This window comes from Syngnathoides biaculeatus, chromosome 16 (genome assembly GCF_019802595.1).
Source record: "Syngnathoides biaculeatus isolate LvHL_M chromosome 16, ASM1980259v1, whole genome shotgun sequence".
NCBI classification, from domain to species: domain Eukaryota; kingdom Metazoa; phylum Chordata; class Actinopteri; order Syngnathiformes; family Syngnathidae; genus Syngnathoides; species Syngnathoides biaculeatus.
Window position 1 is genome coordinate 12694084 of NC_084655.1, and position 26574 is coordinate 12720657.

Below are 26574 nucleotides of genomic sequence, written 5' to 3' on the forward strand. Positions count from 1 at the left end.
CGAGGGGAAGGAGTGACTCCGGCGACAGCCGCTCCGAGAACCGCCGGCTGGGGAACAACCTGGTCAAATCCTGTCCGTGCTGCAAAGACCGAAGAAGACGTCGCCGGAAAACTGAAGGCGGCTGTGGCGAGGAAGCGGGAGTCGGTGATATACAGAAATATAGATACATACATACATATATATAAATGAGAAGGAACTACTCCCCCCTCAGAAAAAAAAAATATCTAAGGAAGGGGGTGTTTCGCGGAGACGCGGAAGACGGCTACAGATCAGAACGTAGGGGGGAAAGGTGCAAGATAAACATGAAAAATTGTAATGCTTGCCTCGCGGAGGAAGGAAAGAGCCCACATAGAAAATTATATAAATAAAGTGCTCCCGGGCAGAAGGGAGAGGTGGAAAGGAAGACAGGTTTACAGATAAGGTGAAATTGTCAGGATCAACGCGAAGGGGGGCATTCTCCATCACAAAGAGTCAATGAGGGTTGTTTTTTAAGCCTCAAGTTGAGGGGGGGGGGCATTATTGTTGCCCTGATGTGGACCTTTCTGCTTCCCATATAGCCAACATTTCCTCAGCGAGCCACCGTCAATCTTGTCACATTATCTCTGCTGCTCCGGTCTTTTTTTTATTCAAAATTGATTTCCCTTTTCTTGCGAACAGGCATTAAGCGCAAATAGCGACATTATTGGTTACTCCGGTCTTGCTTTCAAGCTTTTCAACCAGAGTTAAATGACGGGAGATGCTCACCCGGAGCACAAGATAAGTAATCGTCTGGTAAAAATATATATATATATATGTGTGTGTGTGTGTATATGTATATATATATATATATATATATATACATATATATATACATATATCAACCAAGAGTAATTGGATCTATCTGACTGGCCGCTGATTGGCAATTAGTACCTCGGTCGCCATCCAGAACTGCGCTAGCCACCAATAAAGTCTTGCTTCAGAATCGCTTGCGCCGTTTGTGGTTTTTGCCAAGTTTCTCTGGTCTCGTCGCCTCGCCTGCATGCTGCAAGAGGCACGTTGGCGGCGACGGCTCGCGAACAGCAGATGTGCAATATGAGCCCGTTCTGGTGGACCCAGTGCCTTTGCACGATCCTAACACTCGAGTGCACGGATCAATCTCACGCATGACCATTTTAGTTTTCTCTGCGCAGACACTATTCTTAAACGTCCTTGTGCAGCATTGTCCAATTCCCCGTCCACCGGCGCAACACTTCTTAAACCCTTTCGCAACGCACCAGTTGATTGCCTTTTGGGATTTAGAAATCGGCAGCGACGTATGTCCGGCGGAGGGGAAATCGGCAACGCAACTGAGGATTCTCCCGGCGTCGCACGAGAAAAGCATCGCCCGGTGTATCGGGGATTCCCGTTGGACTTGTTACCGGAGCGTTTGAGACCTGATCTACCGGATTTGTCCGCCGACTATGGCGGATAAGACTGAGCGAGCGACGGAGGACGGATCCCGGGACAATTGTTGTGTCGCAGCCGAGGAGGCTACATGAGGGTGTCAGCGGGCCGCACGTCGACTCCACCTTCCCACCTCCTTCTGTTCAAATCTGCGAAGAAACAAACTCTCCGCCAGGGGAAGGGGGGCTCGATCTCTTCACACAGGAATAAAACCGAGACGGAGAGCGGCGGAACACTTCGACGTAGCCGTCCTCTCCCCTCCCGTCCCCCAAGCGGCGGGGGGACGATCAGAAACAATTCGGATTAGAAGGCACAAATACGGGGAACACGTTTGCCCGCTGTGGATGTAAAACTTTTTTTTTTCACCTTTTTTTGAATTTGTCAAAAATATGGCCGATAATGTCCTGGAGTCCGGCCCTTCAGCCAAGAGGCCAAAGCTGTCCTCTCCAGCGCTCTCCGTGTCTGCAAGTGATGGAAACGGTATGTGTATATTTCGGATCCATTTTGTTTACGAGGCGACATAATAACTTGGGAGTGTGCGTCTATGAGTTACTCATGCAATCAGTGCAGAGTTGCACGACACAAACATAACAACTGGTTCGGCGTATGCATGTATTCTTTATCATTTTGGAGTGAACGCGTGTTGTGAGCGAGGCAGCCCAAAGTGGAGCTGACGCCACTATCAACTTTCTCCGACTGATGTTTTGAAGCGTTAGCATGGACGCGCTAAGCAAGCTAGCGACTATAAGATCCACCTCCAAACAATGGGAGAGTCGAGTCACTCTACTCGCCGTCAAAGTTCACGCTCTGCTTTAAAGTGAACAAAATGGACGGACGTTAAATGGCGGATTCTCTTTAAAAAACGACGGGGAAAAACATTTTAAAAAATAGCTTTTGAGAGGAACTGATGCTATAAGAATGGCTAGCTGACGAGCTTTAAAATAAAAAAAAAAAAAAAACGACTGGAGCCACCGGCTCATCTGCACTCGTTAGCCGACTAGCTAAACACATCAGCGTTGATTTGTTCAACCGTATCGATCTCCGCAACGACGCTTTTCCCTTGCAACACTGTTTATGCTTGGCGGGGGACGATTTGTGACCATACATCCAATGCACTTAACGTGTTAGCTGCCCAGATAGAGTCTGTGAAGAATTGTCGTAAAGCAGCTAACCATTGTTCGATACTTGATTGAAGTTGTGCGAAGTGTTGAAATCCAACAGAAAACCTGGACTGTTTTTTTTTTTGTTTTTTTTTTTAAATGGCACCTCGTTCTAAAGAAATCATCGAGCACTTGAAAAAGATGTCCTCGTTTACGTCTTCAGGCCAAGTGGTTTTCACTTTAGTTTAACCGACAAAGCCCTTCTGCTTCTCCCTCCATTGTCTGGCAACGTAGTTGACAATGCTCCGCTGCTTCACAAATAATCGATCTCCACTTTTCTAAACCAACACTTGGAGTGCTCTCAATTTAATTGTGCACGGAGACGTTTTAAAATAAAACAATTCCACCCATTGATCATGGCGGCTGTCAACTTTATTCCTGTTTTGACGCTTCCTATTACCGGAACAGAACTGTAGTTTTTAAAGGGGTGGACAATAATAGTAAAACGCAAGTACTGTATTTCACTAATTCACTTGATAAGAATCTGATTATTTCCTACAATTATTCTTTGAAAAGAATCTACGTTTTACTCCAAAGTTTCCACTTTGCTCCCTCCAAATCTCATCTCTTCAAATCTATGCTTTAAAATATAAACACTTCCTAGAGATTCAACAAAATGAAAAATTACACAAGGGCTTGTGAATAATTATTATATATTTCTTTCCTCGAGTCATGGGTCTCAAAAATGTTTGTCTCGTCTTTATTGTAGTTATGGTTTTCATGAAAGGATCACTATGACTGTGAAATGTATCATAGCCTTGTCATAGTATTACATATACAACAACTAGTTTTGAAATCAAGTCAATGAAATAATTTAGCTTGGTCAATTTAGATGAGGAAAGAGATTTATTAAAAATATTATTCTTGTCATAACCTGGTATAAAGTAATCAAAAGTAAAGTCAATTTGCAATTGTGGTACATAATTTAGCAAGAGCCCAAGTAAAATGATGTGGCGAGCTGGATCTTGCCCCTGGGTCTTGGAAACATGCTCATATTTGTATGCCTGTATTTTGTGTAACACTAGTGCCAATCCATGCACTTAAACCTTTTTTGCTGTGGCCTTGGACATATTACATTGATTCGTGATTCACCGTTTATGCCATAAAATTTGCCAATAAATGGGTGCTCAGAAATCACCGAGTTACAGTCCAGATATTAAAAATAATATGAATGAAAATAAGGCGTTTTCATGTGAGTCAGATCTGTGTGACGGGGGAAAATCTGTCTAAGCCTTGAAATGTACAGGTCTACTGTATCTGTTTAATCGCTATCTTTATTTTACCGGCTGGTCAATTGTGACTTTGTTGCTTCTAGATTTCGGTTCACTCTTTGACCTTGAGCACGACCTACCAGACGAGCTCATCAGCTCGTCAGACCTGGGGCTGACCAATGGAGGGGACATCAACCATCTCCATACCAGTCTCGGAGGGATTGGGATGGGAGGCCAGGACGCTGCTGCAAAACACAAACAGTTGTCTGAACTTTTGCGTGCTGGGGCATCATCGCAGCAGGTTGGCCCTGCTTCCAACAGTACTGGACTTGGGAGTTCCATGGGCATATTGGGAGGTGTCAACATCTCCCCTGGTGCACCCCACGGCCAGCAGCAGCCCGGCCCAATGCAGCAGGTTGGGATGGTTGGAGGGGTGGCATCACTAAGTCGGGTAACTGCAATGATGGGTGGCCAGAGGGGGAGCAATGGACAGCAACAGCAAGGCATGATGTCGGGTCACGTGATGAACGGCTCGTCAAGGATGGGTTACCCGGGCGGCGCGAGTATGGGTAACAACGGTAATATTTTAGCTGAAACCCTACAGCAGCAGCAGGGTGGTCAGCAAATGGGGTCTGGTGGTCAGCCGGGGATACGACCACAGCAACCAGGAGCACTGAACAAGGTAAACGCACTCTTAAGCTGCAGAATCATGAATGGCGTTTCCTCACGTGATTGACTTTTTATCTGTCAAGTAAGGGATTGCTGCAAAAGAAAGCATTGACTAAATATAAAAAAAAGACAGCTTTGATTCATTAGACCTGAGGTTTGGTATTCCCCCCCTTTTCTCATCTTTCCATCTTTATTTTGTCTTCACCTCCGACAGATGAATATGATTGCCAATACGGGCCCCTATGGTGGTCCCTACGGTCCGTCCGCCAGCCAGGGGCTTCCTGGCGCAGGGCTGAGCCCACAACTCCAGAATAAAACCGGAATGGCCAACAATTTGACCAGCCAGTTTAACATGGACAAGAAAGTGCCGGCGGGGCAAAACATGCCTGGAATGGTGAGACTTTTTTTTTTTTTTTTTTTTTCTTAATAGCTGTTTGATTTTATTATAGTAGAGCAGTGTGGTCCAGAAGTTGGAAATACGTCTTAACGGGAGGTCATGGGTTTTAATGTGGATAGTCCCAGTGCCAGTGTGGGTTTTGCCGCTTGATTAAGTGGACCCGTAAAGTTGTCCATATTTGTGAATATGAATGGTTGTCTACCTTAATGTGTCTACTTTGACTGTTGATCAGTGAAGTGTTACCCCACCTCTCACTCAAAGTCAACCCTTAAAGGATGCGCACTACTCAAACTCATAGACGGTTTGATTTCAGATGAAGAGTGCTTCGTGGAGCAAGGTTGAATTTAATTACACTGTCAGGATCTGGTGAATGATTATGTGCAGGGGGGGGGGGGGGGGGGGGGTTTGAGGGTGGATTTTGTATGTGTGCGTGCGTGAGGACTTCATCCACCAAGTATGAGGGAAATTTTGGAAGTCGACCATTCTTCAGATACGCTGTTTTAATAATGTTTGATGTTCAGACATTGAGCATGTGTAAGGTGCATCACACTCATATGTATATTTATTTTACACTGTCCATTTGGACAATTTAAAGTTTTTTTGCACGGCATATGGTGTAAAGAGTGGGTGGCACGGTGGAGCAACTGGTAAAGCGTTGGCCTCACAGTTCTGAGGTCCCCGGGTTCAATCCCGGACCCGCCTGTGTGGAGTTTGCATGTTCTCCCTGTGCCTGCGTGGGTTTCCTCTGGGCACTCCGGTTTCCTCCCACATCCCCAAAAACATGCAACATTAATTTACACTCTAAATTGCACTGAGGTGTGATTGTGAGTGCAGCTGTTTGTCTGGATGTGCCCTGCGATTGGCTGGCAACCAGTTCAGGGTGTACTCCGCCTCCTGCCGTTGACAGCTGGGATAGGGCCCAGCACTCCCCGTGACCCTCATGAGGATAAGCGGTGAAGAAAATGGATGGAGAGTGTAAATATAAGCCACTGTAATGTGGTTGGATAGCGACAGACATTTTTTATTTATTTTACGCCTTTGAACAGGGGTCAAAAACATTGGGCCTGCGGCCATTATGGAGCGCCCAGGGACCACATGACTAAATCAAGGGCCTATTATAAAAATGGCCCACCAGTCATGGGACATTCCTGAGAACGTTGTACAAGTGATCAATTGAAAATGTAAACATTTGTGCAAATATATAGAAATAAAGTGTCGTATATTCATATTTATCTGAAGTCCAACCTTGTTAAATCAAAACAAGTTTAGAATTTTTGAGAAATCAAGAACATGATCAGGGTCTTTATATCAATGAATATCAGTAATTATGAATAATAATGTATGGAGAAATGTAGTTTAAGCACATTTCTTTTTTCAGAAGTATGTATCAAACTGGTACCCCCTTCAAATTGATCAGTAGCCAAGAGGTTTCTCTCCATTTCAAACTGGTTGTTGACCTCTGACAAACGACCTCCCGTTTCAGATTAAAATGCATGTCACCTTCCTGTAGAATCAAGCTGCAACTGTGCGCTGGAGGTTTTTTTCTTTCTTGAGGTGAAGCAAATACATTTTGTGTGACAAGGATCACTTTTGACCGTAGGCCTTGTAGTTCTTATTTAATGTCGGTGCACGCAAGCATCTCGAGTTAGCCGGGTGAACTTCTACTCCAATGAGAAAACCGCATCGGAGGCACTAGAATGGAACCTTCCAACTTTTCTTCACTGCTATGCTCTGCCAAACCATGTCCACTAGTGTGAAATATCAGCCATTTGTCAGCTCCCCTTTGAAAAGATGTCAACAATCTAACAATCAATTTTTCTCTCTTCTCAAGACGCCTCAGCAGCAGCAGCAGCAGCAGCAACAGCAGCCTCCAGGCATTGGCGGTGTATCAGTCGGCGGAGCAGCAGTGGGAGCGGCTCAGGTTGGACTGGGTGCTGTAGGGGCAGGTCCCTGCGCAACGCCCCCTACAGCAGACCCGGAGAAGCGTAAGCTCATCCAACAGCAACTGGTCCTTTTGCTCCACGCGCATAAGTGCCAGCGAAGGGAGCAGGCTAACGGGGAAGTGAGGCAGTGCAACCTGCCTCATTGCCGCACCATGAAGAATGTATTGAACCACATGACTCATTGCCAGGCTGGCAAGTCTTGCCAGGGTGAGTTTCGATATATGGACAGAGAGCTAGATAAAGGCTATGTAAGTGGCGTCGGGGAAATACAGGCGTCTCACAGGTCAAAGTCAAAGTCAATGGACCCCAAAATAATACATAAACATATCAATACAAATACAAATCAATGGGCCCAAGTTATGATCCACTGGACCCACCTGAGGCATTCAACAGTCCAATTGATTTTGGGACAAAGGACCTCCTGATTACAGCCAAGTGCTAGTTTTATGGTCATAAACTAATATCATCACTGAGTCCCCAGTTTTACAAAGTGTTTGTAATTGTTTGAGTATCTTGAAAGTTGAACAATCCTTTTGTCATTCTTCTTTAAACTTCTCTCCGTTATTATTATTATTTTTTTTTTTGGGGGGTCCCAGTGGCGCATTGTGCCTCATCAAGACAGATCATCTCTCACTGGAAGAATTGCACTCGACATGACTGTCCTGTATGCCTACCTTTGAAAAACGCTGGAGACAAGCGGAACCAGCAATGTGAGTTTTTCTTGTGGGGTGAGCATCGATTGATGCGTGTGTGCTGTTTTTAGAGTACAAGACAAGACTTGGAGGCCACTTGGTCATCCTAATTCTTTTTCTCATTAATCCTGTCCCCCCAGCTCTGGTCGGCAGTGCGGGGCTGGGTTTGGTGAACACTTTAGGCTCAGGAGTACCAGGCGGACAGTCCAATACTCCCAACCTGAATCCGCCAAATCAGATTGACCCCAGCTCCATAGAGAGGGCCTACGCTGCTCTTGGTCTGACCTACCAGGGCAACCAGATGCAACCGCAGCCACCTCAGGCCAACATGCCAAACCAGGGGATGCAGGGGCAACCTGGGATGCGGAGTCTGAATGTCATGGGTAAGTTTCTCTTGTCCTCTGTGAACATTTTTCACACACAGCCGTACCTTGACTTACAAGGCTTTTGAGTTACAAGACGTTGCTTAGTTGATGTTTTGGCTTTGTTTTTGTTTTGCGAGCCAAAATTAGAGTACACCGCTGATCAAGTAAAACGGGGGAAAACACTGGCGCAGTTAAAGTAGTGCCCTGGGAAATGGACAGGGAGAGCTACAGTTGCTGATGTCCTTTCAATCGTTAAATGAACAGGACAAACCAGTCAGGAGAATGCAAAAATAATAAATACGTGAAGACCGTACCAACTATGAACTCAGCTTCAGTAATATTTATCATTTTTGAAATAGCATAAACCAGGGTGGGCTAGACTTTTTTTTACCCCAAGATCTACTTCTCAAGTATCCACCCTCTCGCCATCGACGGGAGGTGTTGGGTGTTTTTTTTTTTTTTTTTTTTTTTTTTTTTAAAGAATGACCAATGATGAAATAGAATGACCGAGTCAAAAATATCTACCCACAAAAAAAAATACCAAACATATTTGTTTTAAAGTATATTGAGGATTATTTATGTGTAAATGTACGTTTGTGTGCCTTGCATAACCGCATGAGGCAATGTTACACAACATAATTAACTTTTAACATTTTTTGTAACTATCTGAGTTCACGTTGACGATCACTAAACACCATACGAATGAAAAAGCACACCTTGGCTTTGCCGCTCACGTCAGTGGATTCGTCCAACTGCAGTGAGAAAACTCACAATCTGAGATGTGTGTGTGTGTGTGTGTGTGCGGCCAACTGGGATTTTAGTTTGTTCACTTTTGTCATTCTCAGCTTGCTTTTCGGCGGCATGTCGGTGTTGTATTTTCCATAAACAGTCCCAAAATGCCACGACACATTTCACTGCACTGAGAGATGAGGCAAACGCACTTCGAAAATGACATTGTTAAAAAATTGTCCGCCTCCCATTCCGGATGAAAGTGATACGTGTATGTTTTCTTTACTGCAGCATCCATACTGGTGTTAAAGATTTTTTAAGCGAGAGCTTAAAATAAGGGGGAACTCACTGACAGCGGGTTTTCCTGTACTGTCGTTGTTTGCACATGCGCGGTGAACTAAAATTACAAAAAAAATACGGCTGTCTATTTTTGTTTGTTTTTTCATGGCACGCTGTCGCGATTGAAACTGCATCGCGTTCGACGCATTGAGCACCCTTGGCATAAACAATACCTGCCTTCAGTGCAGGCAGCAGGGAGTTGATTCCCGGTCAGTGGTGGTGTCAATATTAGCCCTGCGACTGACTGGCGACCAGTTCAGGGTGTAGTCTGCTTTCCGCGAGACTTGTGAGGATCAGCAGCTTGGAAAACAGATGGAATATAAAATATGGCTGACAATTGTTGTATTGTCCATCTAACTATGTTGCTTCCTGCACCATTGGGATTGTAATAGTTGTTCCTTAAAATTTTATCATGAATCCTACAGTAATGCTAGTTTCGTAAGTCCGCTGATGGTGTTTTCCTTACTGTTGGAAGCATTAAGCTAGCAGATGTTCGTCAGGAAAAGATATATGGTTTGGATGTGTACCCAATGTTAATTTTAAGTTTAGTCTGGGGGAGGGGCGATTCACTATCTGCCAAACTGGTGCTTGGCGAGTTTGCTGCCACCATCGAGTGCTTGTATCTCAATTGTTTTTTTTTTTCTTACAAGTCAAAGCAAAAACATGGCAAAGGGACTGCTTGTCTGAAAAATAGGTACTGCTGTACAATACTGATTGAGTCCCTCAGTGCTTAACTAATTTCAAAGGCATGTACGGAATACGAATGGATATGTATTCTTTCAATATCTCTACCCAGGAGGGAATTCAATAGGAGTGAACGGTGGCGTGCAGCCCCCGAACCATCAGGCGTCCCTGCTGCCAGATGCCATGTTGCAAAACACTTTAAATACACAGAGGTAGGACTGCGTGACAATTGTGTTCCCTGAATGTTGTTGCCCCTCCAATCACCTCTGGCCTTTTCCACAGTTTAATGAACGATGGTGTGGGGAACCTGGGATCCATGCCTACTGCAGCTCCTCCCTCAGCAGCCATGAGGAAGTCTTGGCATGAAGACATCACGCAAGACCTGCGAAACCACCTTGTGCATAAACTGTGAGTCTGATGCTGACTGAAACGTCTCTTCCTCACCCTCAAAAGATTAATACTCCAATCTGTGCAGTTTGGTATCGCTTATATCAGCCAAAACACTTTTGAGGACATTTTAATTCTTATTTAATCAATTTCACTTTTACACTGTAGGATAAGTCAGAATGTACCTTTGTGTATGTTTGTGAGCAGAGTGCAGGCCATCTTTCCCACTCCTGACCCAGCTGCTCTGAAGGACCGGCGGATGGAAAACCTGGTGGCATATGCTCGAAAAGTTGAGGGGGACATGTATGAGTCAGCCAACAGTAGAGTAAGCAACGCCAACACTTAAATTTGTATCCAGTAAGCGCATGAAAAAAAAGTCATCATCAATCTTTATTCATGCATCCTTTCCTCTGTCTGCTACTCTTCTCAAGGCGGAGTACTACCACCTCCTGGCAGAGAAGATCTACAAGATCCAAAAGGAACTTGAGGAGAAGAGGAGGACACGCCTCCAAAAGCAGGGAATGATGTCGGGTCAGCCTGGCTTGGCCTCCTCAGGCTTCCCGCAGGGCCCTCTAAGCCTGGGTCAGCCCCCAATGGGTCCAGGGCCACCTCAAAGTAAATAACGCATACCATTTTTACTTCTCAGATGGTCCTCTGTCTATCAGTTTCAATAAAAATACAAATCATTATCCCGAAATATCCAAATAAATTAGGTAATTGAAAAAGGTGCTGTTACTGTTGGAAGTGTGAGGGAACTTTTAGTCTTTGTCTTTAGTCCTGTGTTGCTCCTCTTATTGTGTGATACTGAAGATAAAACCGAGGATTTTTGTACAAACTTGTCACCCCGTCAGATGGCCCTCACGCTGATCCGTCCATGATACGACCTGGAGGACCAAATCAGATGGCTAATAGGATGCAGAACCCAGCAGGTGAGTCTCTTCAACTTCAGTAGAAGTATTTCAAACGCACACAGAGCAGCGGGAGAACACGTGCGGACATTTATGATAAGAGTATCAAAAGATGATATTAAATTTATGGATTCTAACTTTTATGTGATACTTTTGCGAGGGAGAGAGGCAAAAAGGGTTTCCTCACTGTTCGTATCAAACGGCACAAGAAAATCTGTTACCGTAATTCCTGGCCTATAGAGCACACCTGGTTACAAGCCTCACAGAGTACATTTTGTAAGGGAAATACCATTTGGTACATACATACGCCGCAGCTGTGTAAAAGCTGCAAGTGCCCACATTGAAACACGAGATATTTACAAAGAAAGACGGTACACCAAAAGAGTTTAATGCTTGCTAACGCTAGTGCTAACGCTAAAGGTAACAGGGGCGGTTAAAATAAAACTTACCGGTAAATATCACCGAGACACGCCAGTAACACAGCAGCAACACGCTAGCACAGGGCCGGTAAAAGTCACTTCCTTAGCACATAAGATTTGCACGACTTTGTCATTCACCACTAGCGGGCTCACGGAACACCTGCCGATCGGTACACTCTTGGCAGTGTTGGCTTGGTCCAGTACACCACAGCCTTGCTCCATCTGCAGCATGTGGAGTCATACGCAAGAGACACTTAAGGGAAAGTTAACTGTTTGTTTTGTTCGCTAGCCCGCTAGCGCCTTGCTCTAAGTTATTGTGTGTGTTAGTCAGTAGTTCACTGGAACTGGAACTGCTGATTAAGGACAACTTCAGTGGCACATTTTATTCAGCCAGTAGTTGATTACTGCGAACATCAACGTATATTTGATTAGCAGGTAAAGCTCTCATTTTTAGCTGACCAACTACAAAGTAGGCGGGTTTACACATGACATAATTTCGTCACACGCAAGGTCCATAAGGAGTAGGCATATTTACACCAAGCATAAACAATGACGTCACCGCACATTTACGTCAAGATGAAATGTGCAGAAAAAGGTTTTCCTGGTTCTTTTCTGAATGACGGCTCATATACAAAAACTTACTTCGAATGGGTTTGGGCAAATGGCATATTCCGCCACTGTGATTCAGTCCATTTATTCTGACTTGAGGTGTTTGTATCCATAGTTTTATTGCAATTTGGGGTTCTAATTGGAATATAATCGGAATAAAACGGTCTCTAAAATGTCTTGGCGGTCTTTATTCTGTACTTCAGACCTTGAGGCTTCCATATCACAGAGTACATAATAACAATTGAACAAGAAAGGAAATTATGTATCATAATAATTACAGAAATACTGATTTAAAATCAAATTTGATTTCGGAAGCATTCAAAAAAGTTTTTGTTGATTGAAGTTGTAATTTTTTTAAGATGATATATTTTGCCAAAAACTATCCTGAGAGGCATACTGTTCAGGTGTACTGTCCTGACAATGTTATCACCCTTTGTTCTTTGTATTGTGTGCTCACTGAACCTAGGTCTGGTTCAGTATTTTTGATCAGTTTTTCATCGTTTGCCGCATTCTGTAAAATATCACCCCGGATATTTTTTCACTTTCACTCAGTTCTTCTTTTCCACGTAGGAATGAACCAGTTTGGCCAGATGGGGATGCAGTCAGTAGGTCAAAGGTCGACACCTCCGCTTCCACTCAGTGCTCCGATGAACCAGGTTGGTTTCACTGTCAAAAACCATAAAAAAAAAACCAAAAAGAAAAAACCTCAGCTAAAACCGGAAAGTCTTGAAAAAAAAGTGTATACAAACATACAGTGTTTGTGCTGTTCGTACGCCACCTTGCCAGTGGCTTGTTGAATCAGGATGTGGCAAAGCAAATATTGCCCACATTCGCTACGTTGGCAAATCAAAATCCCCTGCGTCAAAACCTCTTCTTGATAAAAGCTGTGTCAAGTTTGTTAACCGTGTTAGTGGTTAATACCCCCCCCCCAAAAAAAAAAAAAAAAAAAAAAACTTTGTGAAATGGTTCAATTCATCAAGTGTGTACTTGGGAGAGCCTGCGTCCAGGCACTGCTCACTAAGCAGAGGGGCTTACGGGGTTTCCCGGCTACGGGGAGACCCGGTACCACTTGGGGCCCAATTGAATTTGAAGTGATTCACATTAACTAGCTGTCATCTTCAGCGATGGACGAGCCGTTACCCCAATTTGGTTGTCATGTGGTAATTTTGACCATGTTTGTTATCCCGCTTTCAAAATTTGTTACAATAATGTAACTCTCTAAATTATTAGCCTTCTCATATTTACCACCAAAGACTTAGAATATTCATCTTCAACTAAAAAGTTTGTTCTTAACACTTTTATTGCAATTAATAAGAACATTAATTACATTTAATACAGTTTACCATTTCAAGTGCTTTCATATTATTTCTTTTTCTTTATATCTACACTGCTGATACCAGTGTTACTGCTACTGTGAAGAGCATCATTGTACAGGATTATATTTTTAGAATATACCTCAATATACAATAACATATGATGTTTTGTCTCGCAGCACTCTGTGTTGTTTTATTTGGATTTATAAGATCATCATAATAATATGTAATTTCAGAAAAAGTATTTTAATAAATGAGATGGAATCGTATGTTTAACCAACACTTTTATCTTCTCCTTTACAGATGGGTATGGGAGCAGCAAGAATGGGTCAGCCTAATGCCACGCAGCTACAGAACCAGTACCACCCTCCAAGCCAGTTTCCTGGGTCAAGTCCTGGTCTTAGTTCCGGTCCTGTTGGGGTGAACCAGCCGGGATCACAGGCTGCAGTGCCGCTGGTAAAGATTTAGAGCCTGAGATGATGAGAGCGCAAAGAGGCTTTATGGCTTTCTTCTTGCGGTCTTCCTCTTAATCTTTGTGTCTTCTGCAGCAGAATCAGATGTCAACTCCGCCTTCGCTGCCTGCCGGCAGCCCTTCGGCCCAGTCTGCTACCCCTGCTCCGGGCTCTGCAGCTTCTGGGGGCTCCGTGGGGACTGTCTGTGGTACAGGGCTTCTGCCCAACTTGCCTCCATCCTCCACGCCAAACCAGCCCAACACATTTCCTCACTGCCCACCCATCAAAACAAACTCGCCCTCACCGGCACGCAGCTTAACACCTCAACCTCATCAGACAGCCCCCACCTTGCCGCGTTGTCAGACACCGCAGCCGCAAACCCCGAGTACACCCCAGCTGCCTCCTCAGCATCAACAGCAAGCATCTCAGCCGCAGCAACCATCCGGGAGCTCTGAGAAGGCTATACAGCTTCCACAACAGACGCTCGGGGGTGTGACGACGTCAGGCCCCCAGGCAAGTCAGGCTTCTTTGGTGCCTCTCCATAATGCACATGTGGCACTGCAGCTGCCCCCGACACCAGTGAGTATTTTTCCCTACTTCAACACTCATTCACAACACAAACACTCACACATTTGAAAGAAAAATAATCGACAAAGAGAGTTTTTAATCATCTGTTTTCCATCCTTCGTTTCACAGCTGTCTCTGAAGCCACCTGTCACAGGAGATGGTCCAGTGTCGTCACCAGCCTCAGTCAGCAGCAGTACTGATCCAAGCTCACAGCTTGCCCCGGAGGAAGGTCCCACTCCCATCCAAGATGATGTCAAAATGGAAGTGAAAAAACAGGAGGAAGACGAGGACGAAGGAGATGAAATTCAAGGAGAGGGAAAGTGTCTGGGAAAGTCGGGCAAAGTTGAGCCGGACGTTACAGCAGAAGAGAAGGTTGAGGTAAGAACGGCCGTAAGCCACAAAAGCCAAAAACCGTCAGAAATGTTCCCAGTCAAATGTGGTGGCGTGCATTTTTCATCAGTTTCCAACAGAGAAGAATGAAATTATTTCTTTACGCCAGATTAAAAAAGAAACTTTATCAGAAGAAGGGTGTAAAGCAGAGGCCATGGACACATCTTCATCCTCTGTGTCATCGTCAGTGGAAACTAGGGAAGACAAAAAGCCAGAGGTTAAAAAAGAGCCCAAAGAGCAAGACGAGGCATCCGCAGCCTCCCCGGCCAGCACTCAGAGCAAGAAGAAAAGTAAGTCTGCGGTACTTATTTCGCGCACTGTTGACAGCAACCATTAAATACATAACGTGATTTAACCTTTGTGGGGGAAATATTGGATTCTTAGATGCATTATGTAGATGTGGCCACTGTTGGAGCTTGGAAAACCTGTGGCTCTGTGAAATAATTTGCAAGACATTCTTAAACTGACATAATTACACACAATCCATAATAATTATATACTTGAAGCACTGTGCAAACATAACAATCCATTTGAGTAAGTAATTGTCACTTATTGAGTTGGAGCAAATCAAAATTAAGGTATGATTTTGACATGTCATGTAGATCACTCGCGTTTCTGCACCCAACTCCTCCTTGTAGGACTTCTCGCTAGCATAATGATTTGAACTGTAGCTCTCTGAACCAAAAATGTACTGAATTGTGAAATGACATATGTGAATGTTCACTTGTCAGCATTTATCCTTGTAGCCAGCTTTTTTTTTTTTTTTTTTTTTTTTTTTTCAGTAAATTTTTCCTTTCTCTGTCCCCTTGGTGCTGTTTGTTCTCGCTATCCTGTGGTCCAGTCTTTAAGCCAGAGGAGCTGCGTCAGGCTCTGATGCCCACCTTGGAGGCCCTGTACCGGCAGGACCCCGAGTCCCTCCCCTTCCGTCAGCCGGTGGACCCCCAGTTACTGGGAATACCCGTACGTATTCGAACTAGTAACAAAACTAACCTGGTAAGGGACTGCACTGGCTGCCATTTTGCTTCAACTCCTCCAAAACTAGATTTTTTTGTTGTTGTTGTTGTCGTCATATTTTTCATCTTTCAAGTTTTCTATAGTTTTCCCATTTTTGTTTAAAAATGCATTTGTCGACAATCTGCCTACAGTGCTTTCATTGTTTGAGTTCCTTTGCATGTCGGATGTTTAGAAAATGAGGTTTGGATGTGTCGCTGTCTCTTTCAAACATCAATGTGTCTGTAAATCAAAGCAATTACTCTTATGAACATTTAATTGATTTGATGCAGTGAATATTGTTACATTGACGTTATCAGTTATAAGTTAGGTAGGTTCACACAATATTTGAAGAATGTCCTGAAGCTCCAGTGGCCCTGAATGAACTATTAAAAGTCGATTAAATAAGATGGAAGTAAAAGTATTTAGAATGCTATTTCTGACATGAACTCATGGGAACAGTTTATTCATGTTCATAAGCCGATTGCTTTCATTTATCACGTTGATTAATTTGCCTTTTTTTCCCGATTTTGAAATCGTTTTTTGTAGCATCTAGTGACTCCTAATTTGTGTCGTTTATTCTTGTGTTCCATTGCTTGCTTTTTCTAGTTCAGTTCCTCACCAGTAGCAGTGTGTAGAGGCGGGGCATTAATTGATTCATGAATTAATATTGAGTCCGCTACATGAGGAAAATGACATTGATCGACAGGAGCTTTTTGAAATGGCTCTCTCACATTAAGTTGCTATGAATACATATGACATCCAAATACAGTTGGTGCTATATGTATTAGAGTCCGTAGGTAGAATCTGAAATGCATATCAATTGGACCTTCGTGTGAGTTGTTCCACCAAAAAAGATGAGGGCATTTTTCCTAACTGATGTTTCCGTGGCAACTCAGCCCTGCTCTTTGAAACTCACACCCACTCTAATAATTTGGTTGGATAGCAACAAAATCTCTGTTCCAAACGACTGGATGACAGGGGCAAAAACACAGCTCGGAATCTGAGAAAATGTGTTCTACTGTATTTGCCTCACCTCAGCACATTTGGCTTGAGCTACCCCCACCATGATGCCGCCCACGCTGCTGGCGCTGTTGATGCCAATCACAATGTTGGCAAAAATCGTGACGCTCTGTCTGCTTTTTGCAGTTTGCCCGGTTTTGTTCTTAGTTTTGCACCCCTTTGACATTGCATCATCCCTGAAAGCTGCGAGGGCTTTGAGTCGGCTTTATTTTCTTTTTTGAAATTCAAATCATTAGGAGGCAGGTTTCAGCTGGGGAAAAAATATACATTACTCAAAAGTTAGGAATGTATACATATTCTGCTTTTGGGTGAAATTTCAAAATAAACCCAGAATGCACACTAACCTTTATTTAATTTGAGTGTCTCTTACCTTTAACACATTTCAATGCTTCAATATTTTTGGCGCATCTTGCTGTTCTCAAACAATGAAATGAATGGCACAATTCGCAAAAGGTCTTTGGTCTGTGCCTTTCTGTGACTCTTCCAGTCCCCCAGTGTCCCTGCTGCTGACGTTCTGTGACTCAATGTCCGCTTCCCTCTGTGAACATTTTGTTTGCCGAGGTACCGTCGCTCAATTGTTAAGCGTCGTCAAAATGTCAACAGCATGGTGAAAGGGATCGTTTTGAATACTGTATCTAATTGCAACAGTAAATGTGCTGCCCCATTCACGGGTTGTGATTTTTGCAGTTCAGTTACTTTACATGGACCAGAAAGTTGCGCAAAAAGTACTGAAACATTGAACAATTGGACATGTGCATTATAAAAATTAGAGATTTAATTTCAAGGTCACTTGTAAAGGTGTGTGTTGTGTTTTAGGTTCATCCTGAAATTTCACCCAATGCAGTGAAGAAAATAAGTATTTGAACACCCTGCTATATTGCAAGTTCTTCCTCTTAGAAATCATGGAGGGGTCTGAAGTTTTCATCATAGGTGCATGTCCACTGTGACTGAGATAATCTAAACAGAAAGATCCAGAAATCACAATGTATGATTTTTAACAATTTCAGACCATTCCATGATTTCTAAAGTGGGAGAACTTGCAATATGGCAGGGTGTTCAAATACTTATTTTCTTCACTGTATTTGTGTTTGCAAGTAGTGCTTGTTTTAAAAAAAAAAAAAAAAAAAAAAAAACTTTAATAAAATGTCTACATGAGCAGTTCGAGACTCACGGCTGTCGGCTGGTCGCAGTTTCCAGCATAGGCCGAGACTTAAACGCCAGGGTGCAAAGCGAAGAGCTCGAGCGCCGAAGTTGTCATGTCTCTCTGTTTGCACACAAACCTTCTTTTCTGCAGTGCTCAACAACATTGTCCCCCTGCACCCTCTTCTCTCCCTACTCTGGTCCAACTGCAATGCCTGACTTCGCTGATGATGGCGCTCTTGATTCCCATCTCCCTCATCTTGGCCGCTTGGATGCGCTCCCTTCTCACCATCCTTTCAACCTCCTCAATTACTTTTTTGCCTGGACCTGACTTTTGAAACCGGACGGCGCCTTTTCCGAACCAGGACTACTTTGACATCGTGAAGAACCCCATGGACCTGTCGACCGTCAAGCGGAAACTGGACACGGGGCAGTACCAAGAGCCGTGGCAGTACGTCGAGGATATCTGGCTGATGTTCAACAATGCTTGGTTGTACAACCGCAAGACGTCCCGTGTGTACAAGTACTGCTCCAAGCTGGCTGAGGTCTTTGAGACTGAGATTGATCCTGTCATGCAGGGCCTCGGGTATTGCTGCGGAAGGAAGGTGAGGAAACGGCAGCTGAAGTCATTGCTGCACACAAATGTAATCAATGGGACAATGCAAAGGGGAAAAAAAAAAACCTTTTTTTTTTTCGTCATTTGTTCCAGTTTGAGTTTTCCCCCCAAACTCTATGCTGCTATGGAAAACAATTATGCACCATCCAGCGTGATGCTGCTTATTTTAGCTACCAGAACAGGTAAGGGCTGTCTGCAACCACCCGTACACTTTTACAACACTGGCTGCAACAATCCAACCAGTAAAGTCAAGTTCCTTTTGTATTTGGATCACTAAAGCCATTTCCAGTATCCCCGAAGTGGTGCAATCACGAATGGGTTTTAATTTGGCTTTCAAATCTCACCCTGCCCACCATTTCCATCTCCATAGCTCACCATTTTGAATTTGCATCGTGTTGTCATTTATAAAGTGGGCTCCTGACTTGTTGGTTGCTAATTTGGCGTACTCGTCGCATTTCCCCCCTCCCCCCGTGGGTGATCTCACATGCCCAATCCACGACCGCTTGGTTGAAGGAGTGCGGCGGCAACCTTTTGTCTGCATCCCAAGAAGGGTTCCCACTTTATATGGAAACTGAAAGGATGATGGGTCTTTTTGTTGCTCAGCCATAATATTTCTCCTCATCCGCCCTCCTGTTTTGGAGACTGAGCCCCTTTTCCTCCTGCACAGCTCCCGGTGGTCTCTCACATTGTTGTAATGTTGTTGTTTACCACTGAACGTCTGACGCTAATCTTTGCTTTGCCTTGGCTCTCTGTCCTCTGTTGATTGTTGTTCACACCATGTTCCCTCCCCCACCCCCAAATACTTTCTTTGTCGCCGTCTGATCTGTATGGATTTATTTCCCGCTTTTTTTAAATATTCATTTTGACCTCCCCTCCCTTCCCTTCTCTCCCTCCCTCCCTTTAACGCTTGTGATGTCTGCATTGGCCTGCTTTGGTGTGACCAATCATCCACTCCGAAATTTACGCTCAAAATCAAAACACCTGCCCACACAACACTTCTGCGTCACGATTGGCTGCTGGCGACGACCTTCCTTGCCCTCTGCCTCCTCCTGTGTGTACGCCCCATGGCCTGCCCTGCCCTGCCCTGATTGGCGGCTGCTTCTCCGTGCCCTCTCTGTGATTGGCTGTGCCGATGGCGACCGGTGTAGTTCACCAAAATATGGGCTTCTTGCTGACAGGTACCACTTCTGTGAGAAGTGTTTCAACGAAATCCAGGGTGAGAGCGTCTCCCTGGGTGACGACCCCTCCCAGCCTCAGACGTGAGTTCCTTTCCTCTCTTTCAAAGTAACTTGTCCAGATGAGTCGCTGTTCTGTGCTGTTACATCTCACTGACCATAGGCAGCATTAGCATATTATTTTGATGATTTTTTTTTTTTTTTGGGGGGGGGGGTTTAGTTTTTAATTGCAAAGTGTTCTTTGAGAAAGTTTCTAAGGCTTCGGTACACACATTAAAACAATCAGGCTGTTTTTAATCTAGATTTTGCCTCTTCCTGACCAAGGACTTCGGGCGCCATCCTATCTTTTTAAGAATGGATTTGTCCCGTTAATAGTCTGAAACAGGTCGGGGCTGACAATCTCAAATATGAAAACGTTTTCAAGACTAATGAGTGAAAGTGTGTGTGTGTGCGGGCAAAGTTGGCTACTCTCAGTTATGAATTCATGAACTGCGATATGAAACAGAATGTCGCCAATCAAAGAACTGCCATAGACTGGCGAATACAGAAACGATTGTGAAATGAAACACGTCTTACAGGATGTCTTTTTTTTTTTTTTTTTTTGTCTAAAAGACAGTACCACAATTCCTGGCCTACAGAGCGTACCTGGTTACAAGCCTCACTGAGTACATTTGTAAAGGAAATACCATTTAGTACATACATACCCCGCAGCTGTATAAAAGCCGCAAGTGCCCACATTGAAACACGAGATATTTACAAAGATGGTACACAGAGAGTTTAAGGCTAGCGCCGCCTCGCTAACGCAACCGCCACCACGCTAATGCTAACAGGGCCGGTTAACCAAGCAGGGTTCCAGGTTATCTGAAATTGTACAACACTGGTCAATAACGGCAACTGCCAAGTAGGTAAACTGGAAAAGGGGCCCTAATGTACCTTGTGCAAAAATGCAACATAGGTCAACAGAGGGTTAAGAAAAAAAACATACCGGTAAAAAATTACGGCAGTAAGATGCTAACAGGGCGAACCGGTACAAGTCACTTCCTCGGCAGATATATTCCACCGGTTTCACTCTTGCGCTAAAGCCAGCACTAACGCTAGTGCCGCGTTAATGCTAAGAGTTCCAGTTAAAATAAAATTTACCGGTAAATATCACTGAGAAATGCTAGTAAAACAGCAGCAACACGCTAGCACAGCGCTAAAGCTAACTCCGCTCGAGTGCCCCCCCCCTTGCGGCCATTAGAAAAAATTCACAAATTAGCCGCATCACCACATAAACCGCAGGGTTGAAAGCATGTGAAAAAAGTCACGGCTTGTAGGCCGGAAATTATGGTAAGTAATATTTTCCAAAGCAATTCCTTTTGTGATGACATGGCTGTTTTACTCAGGTTAACATACTTAAGGAAACATCAGTTCATATCTGGAAGCGTTTCTTCTTCTTTGGTTTTGTCATATCACGTGATCATTCGAGATTTGTGTCTCAAAGCCTTGTTTGTTGAGCAGAATATCTATGTGCATGGTTTTATGTTGTTGTTATTAGAACACAACACACACGATAAAAACTGTAAAAAGAATGACTTTTTTTTTTTTTATCTCTCAGGTCTATCACAGATTAAAATAAATATAGTAAGATTTGAAAACTCCTTGTGTGTACCAGTCATTAGTCGTTCTATTGTAACATTTACAAAAGCAAATTGCCACTATTCCATCAATTGTTTAAAAAAATATATAACGTTCACATGCCTAAGACCCAATCTGTATTTTTCTCTGGCCTCTTGTTTGGGGTCATTATCATCACAGTTTCGAATGAATCCAAACACAAGTATGATTGCCTTGTGCCTACATAACAATTTTACCTCTGTGTATTTTATTACCCGTTGGAAGTTGGACCTAAATTTTCAGGACCAAACCTAATGCCGGTGTTCCTGGTCTCTCTGACAGGTCCATCAACAAAGACCAATTCCAGCGAAAGAAGAATGACACCCTTGATCCCGAGTTGTAAGTCCCTTTAAAACCTTTCAAAATGTCTGCAAATTTTCCACGTGTAGCAATCGTGCCACAATCGTCAGCTCCCAGTTATGGACCAAAATATGTATGGTGATCATTAAAAATGTATTTAAATGGGGCTCCATTTAATATACTAAAACAATAATGTGACTTACAAGACCGATGAGTTTATCTTATTCGGGAATTTCAAAGCTAGGGGGTAAATGTGATTTTATTTTTTTTGTTTGTTTTGCTGTACTGACAGTACGTTATCGTCCATCTTTTGTCTGCTTTCCGTTCTTCGCTCAGGCTTGTGGAATGTTCCGACTGTGGTCGTAAAATGCACCAGATCTGCGTCCTGCACAACGAAACCATTTGGCCTTCCGGGTACGCAAACACACCGTAATAATCTTGACTTTTGGACTGTAGACTCATCTGATGTAATTACATTGCAGATAGACAAGTCGAGCATTTTCATAGACCGGTTGATTTTAGAATGTCCCACAAACTTACCAAATTATTTTTGACTTCCTCCCTAAAACTAGCTTTGTGTGTGACAACTGTCTCAAGATGGCCAACAAGACAAGGAAAGAGAACAAATATGCAGCTAAGAGTAAGTACCGTAATGCTCATCACATCCGATCAAGGTTTTGAGTTCTGTATTTTTAAACCACGACCTTAATGGAACCGGTTGCCATTGTTGTCCCAGGGCTTCCGCAGACCAAGCTGGGGAGCTATTTGGAGTCCCGGGTGAACGACTACATCAAAAGGCAGAGCCATCCTGAGGCCGGCGAGGTCACCATCCGTGTGGTCCACGTCTCCGACAAGGTGGTGGAGGTCAAGCCGGGCATGAAGTCCAGGTGGGCTCGCAGATATTTCCTGGGCCAATCCAGCAGGATAGTCCAGACAATCCAGTGTGATGGAAAGTCACCAGTTGGACAGAAGCTTTACTTAATTGAATTTGGATTTGACCCGAAATTGCCTTGCATGATCGAGCAAATGAATTTATTGATTCAGTCAGCTGTAATATTCCAAAGCGATTGACGTCCATGTGATCACGAGTTTGTGGAACATGGCCTAGTTTTGCTCATGTGGGCTTTTTTCTAATTTCTATTAACAGGTTTGTGGACAGCGGCGAGATGTCCGAGTCTTTCCCATACAGGATGAAAGCATTATTTGCCTTTGAGGACATCGATGGAGCCGACGTGTGTTTTTTCGGAATGCACGTTCAAGAGTACGGCTCCGACTGCCCGCCCCCCAACCAGAGACGAGTGTATATCTCTTACCTGGACAGCGTTCACTTCTTTAAACCCCGACACCTCAGGACCGCTGTTTATCATGAGATTTTGCTCGGCTACCTGGAATATGCAAAGAGGCTGGGGTAAGCCAAGCTTCGAAAGTAAAGTGCAGCACTACAGATGAATGACAGTTAAAGCATCTACTCTCTGGGTCAGGTTTACAACAGGCCACATCTGGGCGTGTCCTCCCAGCGAGGGCGACGATTACATCTTCCATTGTCACCCGGCGGACCAGAAGATCCCCAAGCCAAAAAGGCTGCAAGAGTGGTACAAGAGAATGCTGGACAAGGCGGTGTCTGAGCGGATCGTCCATGACTACAAGGTAATACTCGCTCCGTTAGTTCATGCAACCCTATTCCTACTTCCATGCTCACAATTACAGTAAATCCCACGTTATCGATCCGGCCCCACCTACAATAGGTGAAAATTTGCCACCATGGAGAAACACACTCGTACTTTATTCGTGCTTCTCTGTGGGAACGATAATTACAGAACTCGATAAGTTTGGTACCTTCCCTTTTATCTTCTAGCTCTTTTACGTGCTGCGTCTCTGGCCGCCATGTTGCAGCCAACGTTCCCTCTAATTTGTGACGTGTCTGAGCAAACGCACTAAGCCCGTGAGCGCCCCCTTTTACCACTGTGAGCAACATCAGGCGTAGGCACTGTGGTAAGATCGGTGTTATCCATTGAAGTGACATGCATCATTAAAATGATTCAGATTACAGCATTTACATTACCATCAGAAAATTTTAAGAACAATTTTGTTTGTGTTTTTGCAAACGTGATGAAATTGTCAACAAACAAAAAAATACATTGCTACCCAAACCAAGCCAACTATGAACTATAAATTTGAAATGTCGCTTCCAACTTTATTTCGTTTATTTATTTTTAACCCACAATGATAACCGGGTCTGTTTTTCTTGGTGTAAAACTGAATTATTGCTTGTAGAATATCTTTCGCAATGCATGTTGAAAGCGGAATGATGCTTCCAAACAGTTTTAAGGTTAATGTTATGAGGTCTGCTATTTTTTAAATACAGAATTAGCTTTTTGTGCACTGTATTTTCTGCGCTTTCATCCTCGATCAGGCTGCGCCAAGGTGGTATTTTAACCTTACACACCATCTCATTCTGCACCTTCTACTTTGGTTTCAGACCAGACCTTTTTTACTTAAAAAAGAGAAAATCTCGTCCTGTTTCACCACTTTTTCATCATTATTATTACTATTATTCACATACTCAGACATTCATTAAAGCAACAACATTTTTTTTTTTTTTTTAACTTTTGCCGTTATTATTGAGACTAAACATAAGCAGCATGTCTAACTCGTCTTTGCCGTATGTGTGTTTCTAACTAAAGCACCGGTGGTGGGCGGTTTGTAATTATGAGTGTACCCTTTTAAGAGCCGGAGGTGGGTATTGTCAGGTAAACAAGGAAGGAGTGTGCGGCATGGTGTGGCAGAGCAACAGCTTGTGAGTGCTGCCGTGTTTTTAAAAAAAAAAAAAAAAAGTCAGGTTGTGGTTCACTGCGCTGGATCGGTTTTCATGTGTACTGTGTGCGCGCTATAAGTGCGCAATTGTGCAGGTGCGCAGTTTAGAGGGAACATTGATTGCAGCGCAATGTTGGTACTACATGGAAAGCGCACAACTGTAAATTCCCACTTACCTGTAAACTGTAAAAACCTATTTAAAAAAAAATATATATATATCTTTAAAAAATGTGTGATTAGAGGCACGAATTATAAAATGCATTTTGGTTTTTTTGTACCATGCTGTGTGTACCCGGTTACACGGTCAGCTCACGTGACTGAAAAACACATCGCTCTACCAAGTTCTACATCATTTCTTCCTCAGGACATCTTCAAACAGGCGACAGAGGACCGCCTGACAAGTGCGAAGGAGCTGCCGTACTTCGAGGGAGACTTCTGGCCCAATGTACTGGAGGAGAGCATCAAGGAGCTGGAGCAGGAGGAGGAGGAGAGGAAAAGGGAGGAGAACAGTACCTGCAGCGAGAGTACTGATGTGAGCGTGGGCCATCCGGTACCATCACTTTGAGTTGGTTGGTTGTTATTTGGACTGACGATGACGTCCAAATGTTCTCAGGCCGCGAAAGGAGACAGCAAGAATGCCAAAAAGAAGAACAATAAAAAGACGAGCAAGAACAAGAGCAGCTTGAGCCGCGCCAACAAGAAGAAGCCCGGCATGCCCAACGTGTCCAATGACCTTTCCCAGAAACTTTATGCCACCATGGAGAAACATAAGGAGGTTTGCCGTCCTCGTTCGATTTCGGCAGCACGCGCTCGTTCTCAGAACCAATTACAGACAACAATTAATATATCGTCACCTCGCAGGATTTTTTGGTAACCAGTACTGTCTAGCATGATCTATTACAAGAAATGAAATTCTGGCTTTTGTTTCGACATGATTTAGTCATATAAATAAGAACATTATTTCTATGAGACTGTCATGTGATCACAAAATACGTGTTAAACGATAAAAGAGAGGCATGTTATGCACCTCAGTGCAATGAATTTTTCTGTCATGAATCGATTTAGGCTTCTTGATATTTTTTTCCGGATATAATCTGGTTCTGTCCTTTCGTAAGGTCTTTTTTGTCATCCGGCTCATCGCCGGCCCCACCGCCAACTCGCTGCCCCCCATCACCGACCCCGACCCCCTGATGGCCTGCGACCTGATGGACGGCCGGGATGCCTTCCTGACGTTGGCCAGGGACAAGCACCTGGAGTTCAGCTCCCTCAGGAGGTCCATGTGGAGCTCCATGTGTATGTTGGTGGAGCTCCACAATCAGAGCCAGGACCGCTTTGTCTACACTTGCAACGAGTGTAAACACCACGTGGAGACACGATTCCACTGCACTGTTTGTGAGGTGAGAATTGCGACTAATGACATCTTCCATCCATCCATTTTCTTTTGCCGCTTATACTCACGAGGGTCGCGGGGACTGCTGGAGTCTATCCAGGCTGTCATCGGGCAGGAGGCGGAGTACACCCTGAGCTGGTTGCCAGCCAATCGCAGGGCACATGGAGACAAACAGCCGCACTCGCAATCCCACCTAGGGGCAATTTAGAGTGTCCAATTAATGTAGCATGTTTTTGGAATGTGGGAGGAAACCGGAGTGCCCAGAGGAAACCCACGCAGGCACGGGAAGAGCATGCAAACTCTACACAGGCGGGTCCGGGATTGAACCCGGGACCTCAGAACTGTGAGGCCAACACTTTACCAGCTGATCCACTGTGCCGCCCCTAATGACATCTTAATGGAGTTTGTTTATTTATTTATTTATGTATTTATTGGCGGTGGCGCAGCAGTAAAGCGTTGGGATGGGGGAGGAAACCGGAATACCCGGGGGGAAAAACCCGCAGGCACAGGAGGAACATGCAAACGCTACACATGCGGGGCTGGGATTTGAACCCTGCTTTTCATAACTGTGAGGCAGATGTGCTAAACAAACACCCAGCATGCCGCCCTAATTAAAAATTACAATTACATTCCCGTGGCTCATTTTTCCCAGTTTGTGTTTTTGAACAGCGCCACAAATTAAGTATGAAAAATCAGGCAGTTTGTTGGATTAAAGAAAATATATAACCAAAATAGGCGGCACGGTGGATCAGCCGGTAAAGCATTGGCCTCACAGTTCAATCCCGGACCCGCCTGTGTGAAGTTTGGTTGTTCT

General features: G+C 44.1%; 1 protein-coding gene across 6 annotated transcripts in view; it reads left to right on the forward strand.

Moving 5' to 3' along the window:
* The first annotated feature begins 6 nt into the window (after window positions 1-6).
* The window catches only part of ep300b (E1A binding protein p300 b), a 31484-nt gene continuing 4916 nt past the window's right edge, over window positions 7-26574 (forward strand). The window contains exons 1-30 of one of the 6 annotated variants that reach the window (XM_061846891.1): window positions 7-144; window positions 1279-1902; window positions 3898-4475; window positions 4677-4856; window positions 6691-7009; window positions 7399-7512; window positions 7635-7877; window positions 9724-9823; window positions 9894-10019; window positions 10206-10323; window positions 10430-10613; window positions 10850-10927; window positions 12505-12590; window positions 13551-13703; window positions 13796-14278; window positions 14396-14644; window positions 14766-14946; window positions 15498-15649; window positions 18175-18414; window positions 18519-18607; window positions 19574-19684; window positions 21539-21595; window positions 21893-21970; window positions 22129-22196; window positions 22293-22443; window positions 22704-22964; window positions 23038-23203; window positions 24735-24902; window positions 24984-25145; window positions 25486-25767. In XM_061846891.1, coding sequence (XP_061702875.1) covers window positions 1812-1902; window positions 3898-4475; window positions 4677-4856; window positions 6691-7009; window positions 7399-7512; window positions 7635-7877; window positions 9724-9823; window positions 9894-10019; window positions 10206-10323; window positions 10430-10613; window positions 10850-10927; window positions 12505-12590; window positions 13551-13703; window positions 13796-14278; window positions 14396-14644; window positions 14766-14946; window positions 15498-15649; window positions 18175-18414; window positions 18519-18607; window positions 19574-19684; window positions 21539-21595; window positions 21893-21970; window positions 22129-22196; window positions 22293-22443; window positions 22704-22964; window positions 23038-23203; window positions 24735-24902; window positions 24984-25145; window positions 25486-25767 — 5268 coding nt within the window. In that variant the 5' untranslated portion in view covers window positions 7-144; window positions 1279-1811. Of the gene's footprint in view, window positions 145-910; window positions 1903-3897; window positions 4476-4676; window positions 4857-6690; window positions 7010-7398; window positions 7513-7634; window positions 7878-9723; window positions 9824-9893; window positions 10020-10205; window positions 10324-10429; window positions 10614-10849; window positions 10928-12504; window positions 12591-13550; window positions 13704-13795; window positions 14279-14395; window positions 14645-14765; window positions 14947-15497; window positions 15650-18174; window positions 18415-18518; window positions 18608-19573; window positions 19685-21538; window positions 21596-21892; window positions 21971-22128; window positions 22197-22292; window positions 22444-22703; window positions 22965-23037; window positions 23204-24734; window positions 24903-24983; window positions 25146-25485; window positions 25768-26574 lie in introns of those variants that run through there. The other 5 variants (XM_061846890.1, XM_061846893.1, XM_061846894.1 and 2 more) reach the window with 5 other exon arrangements.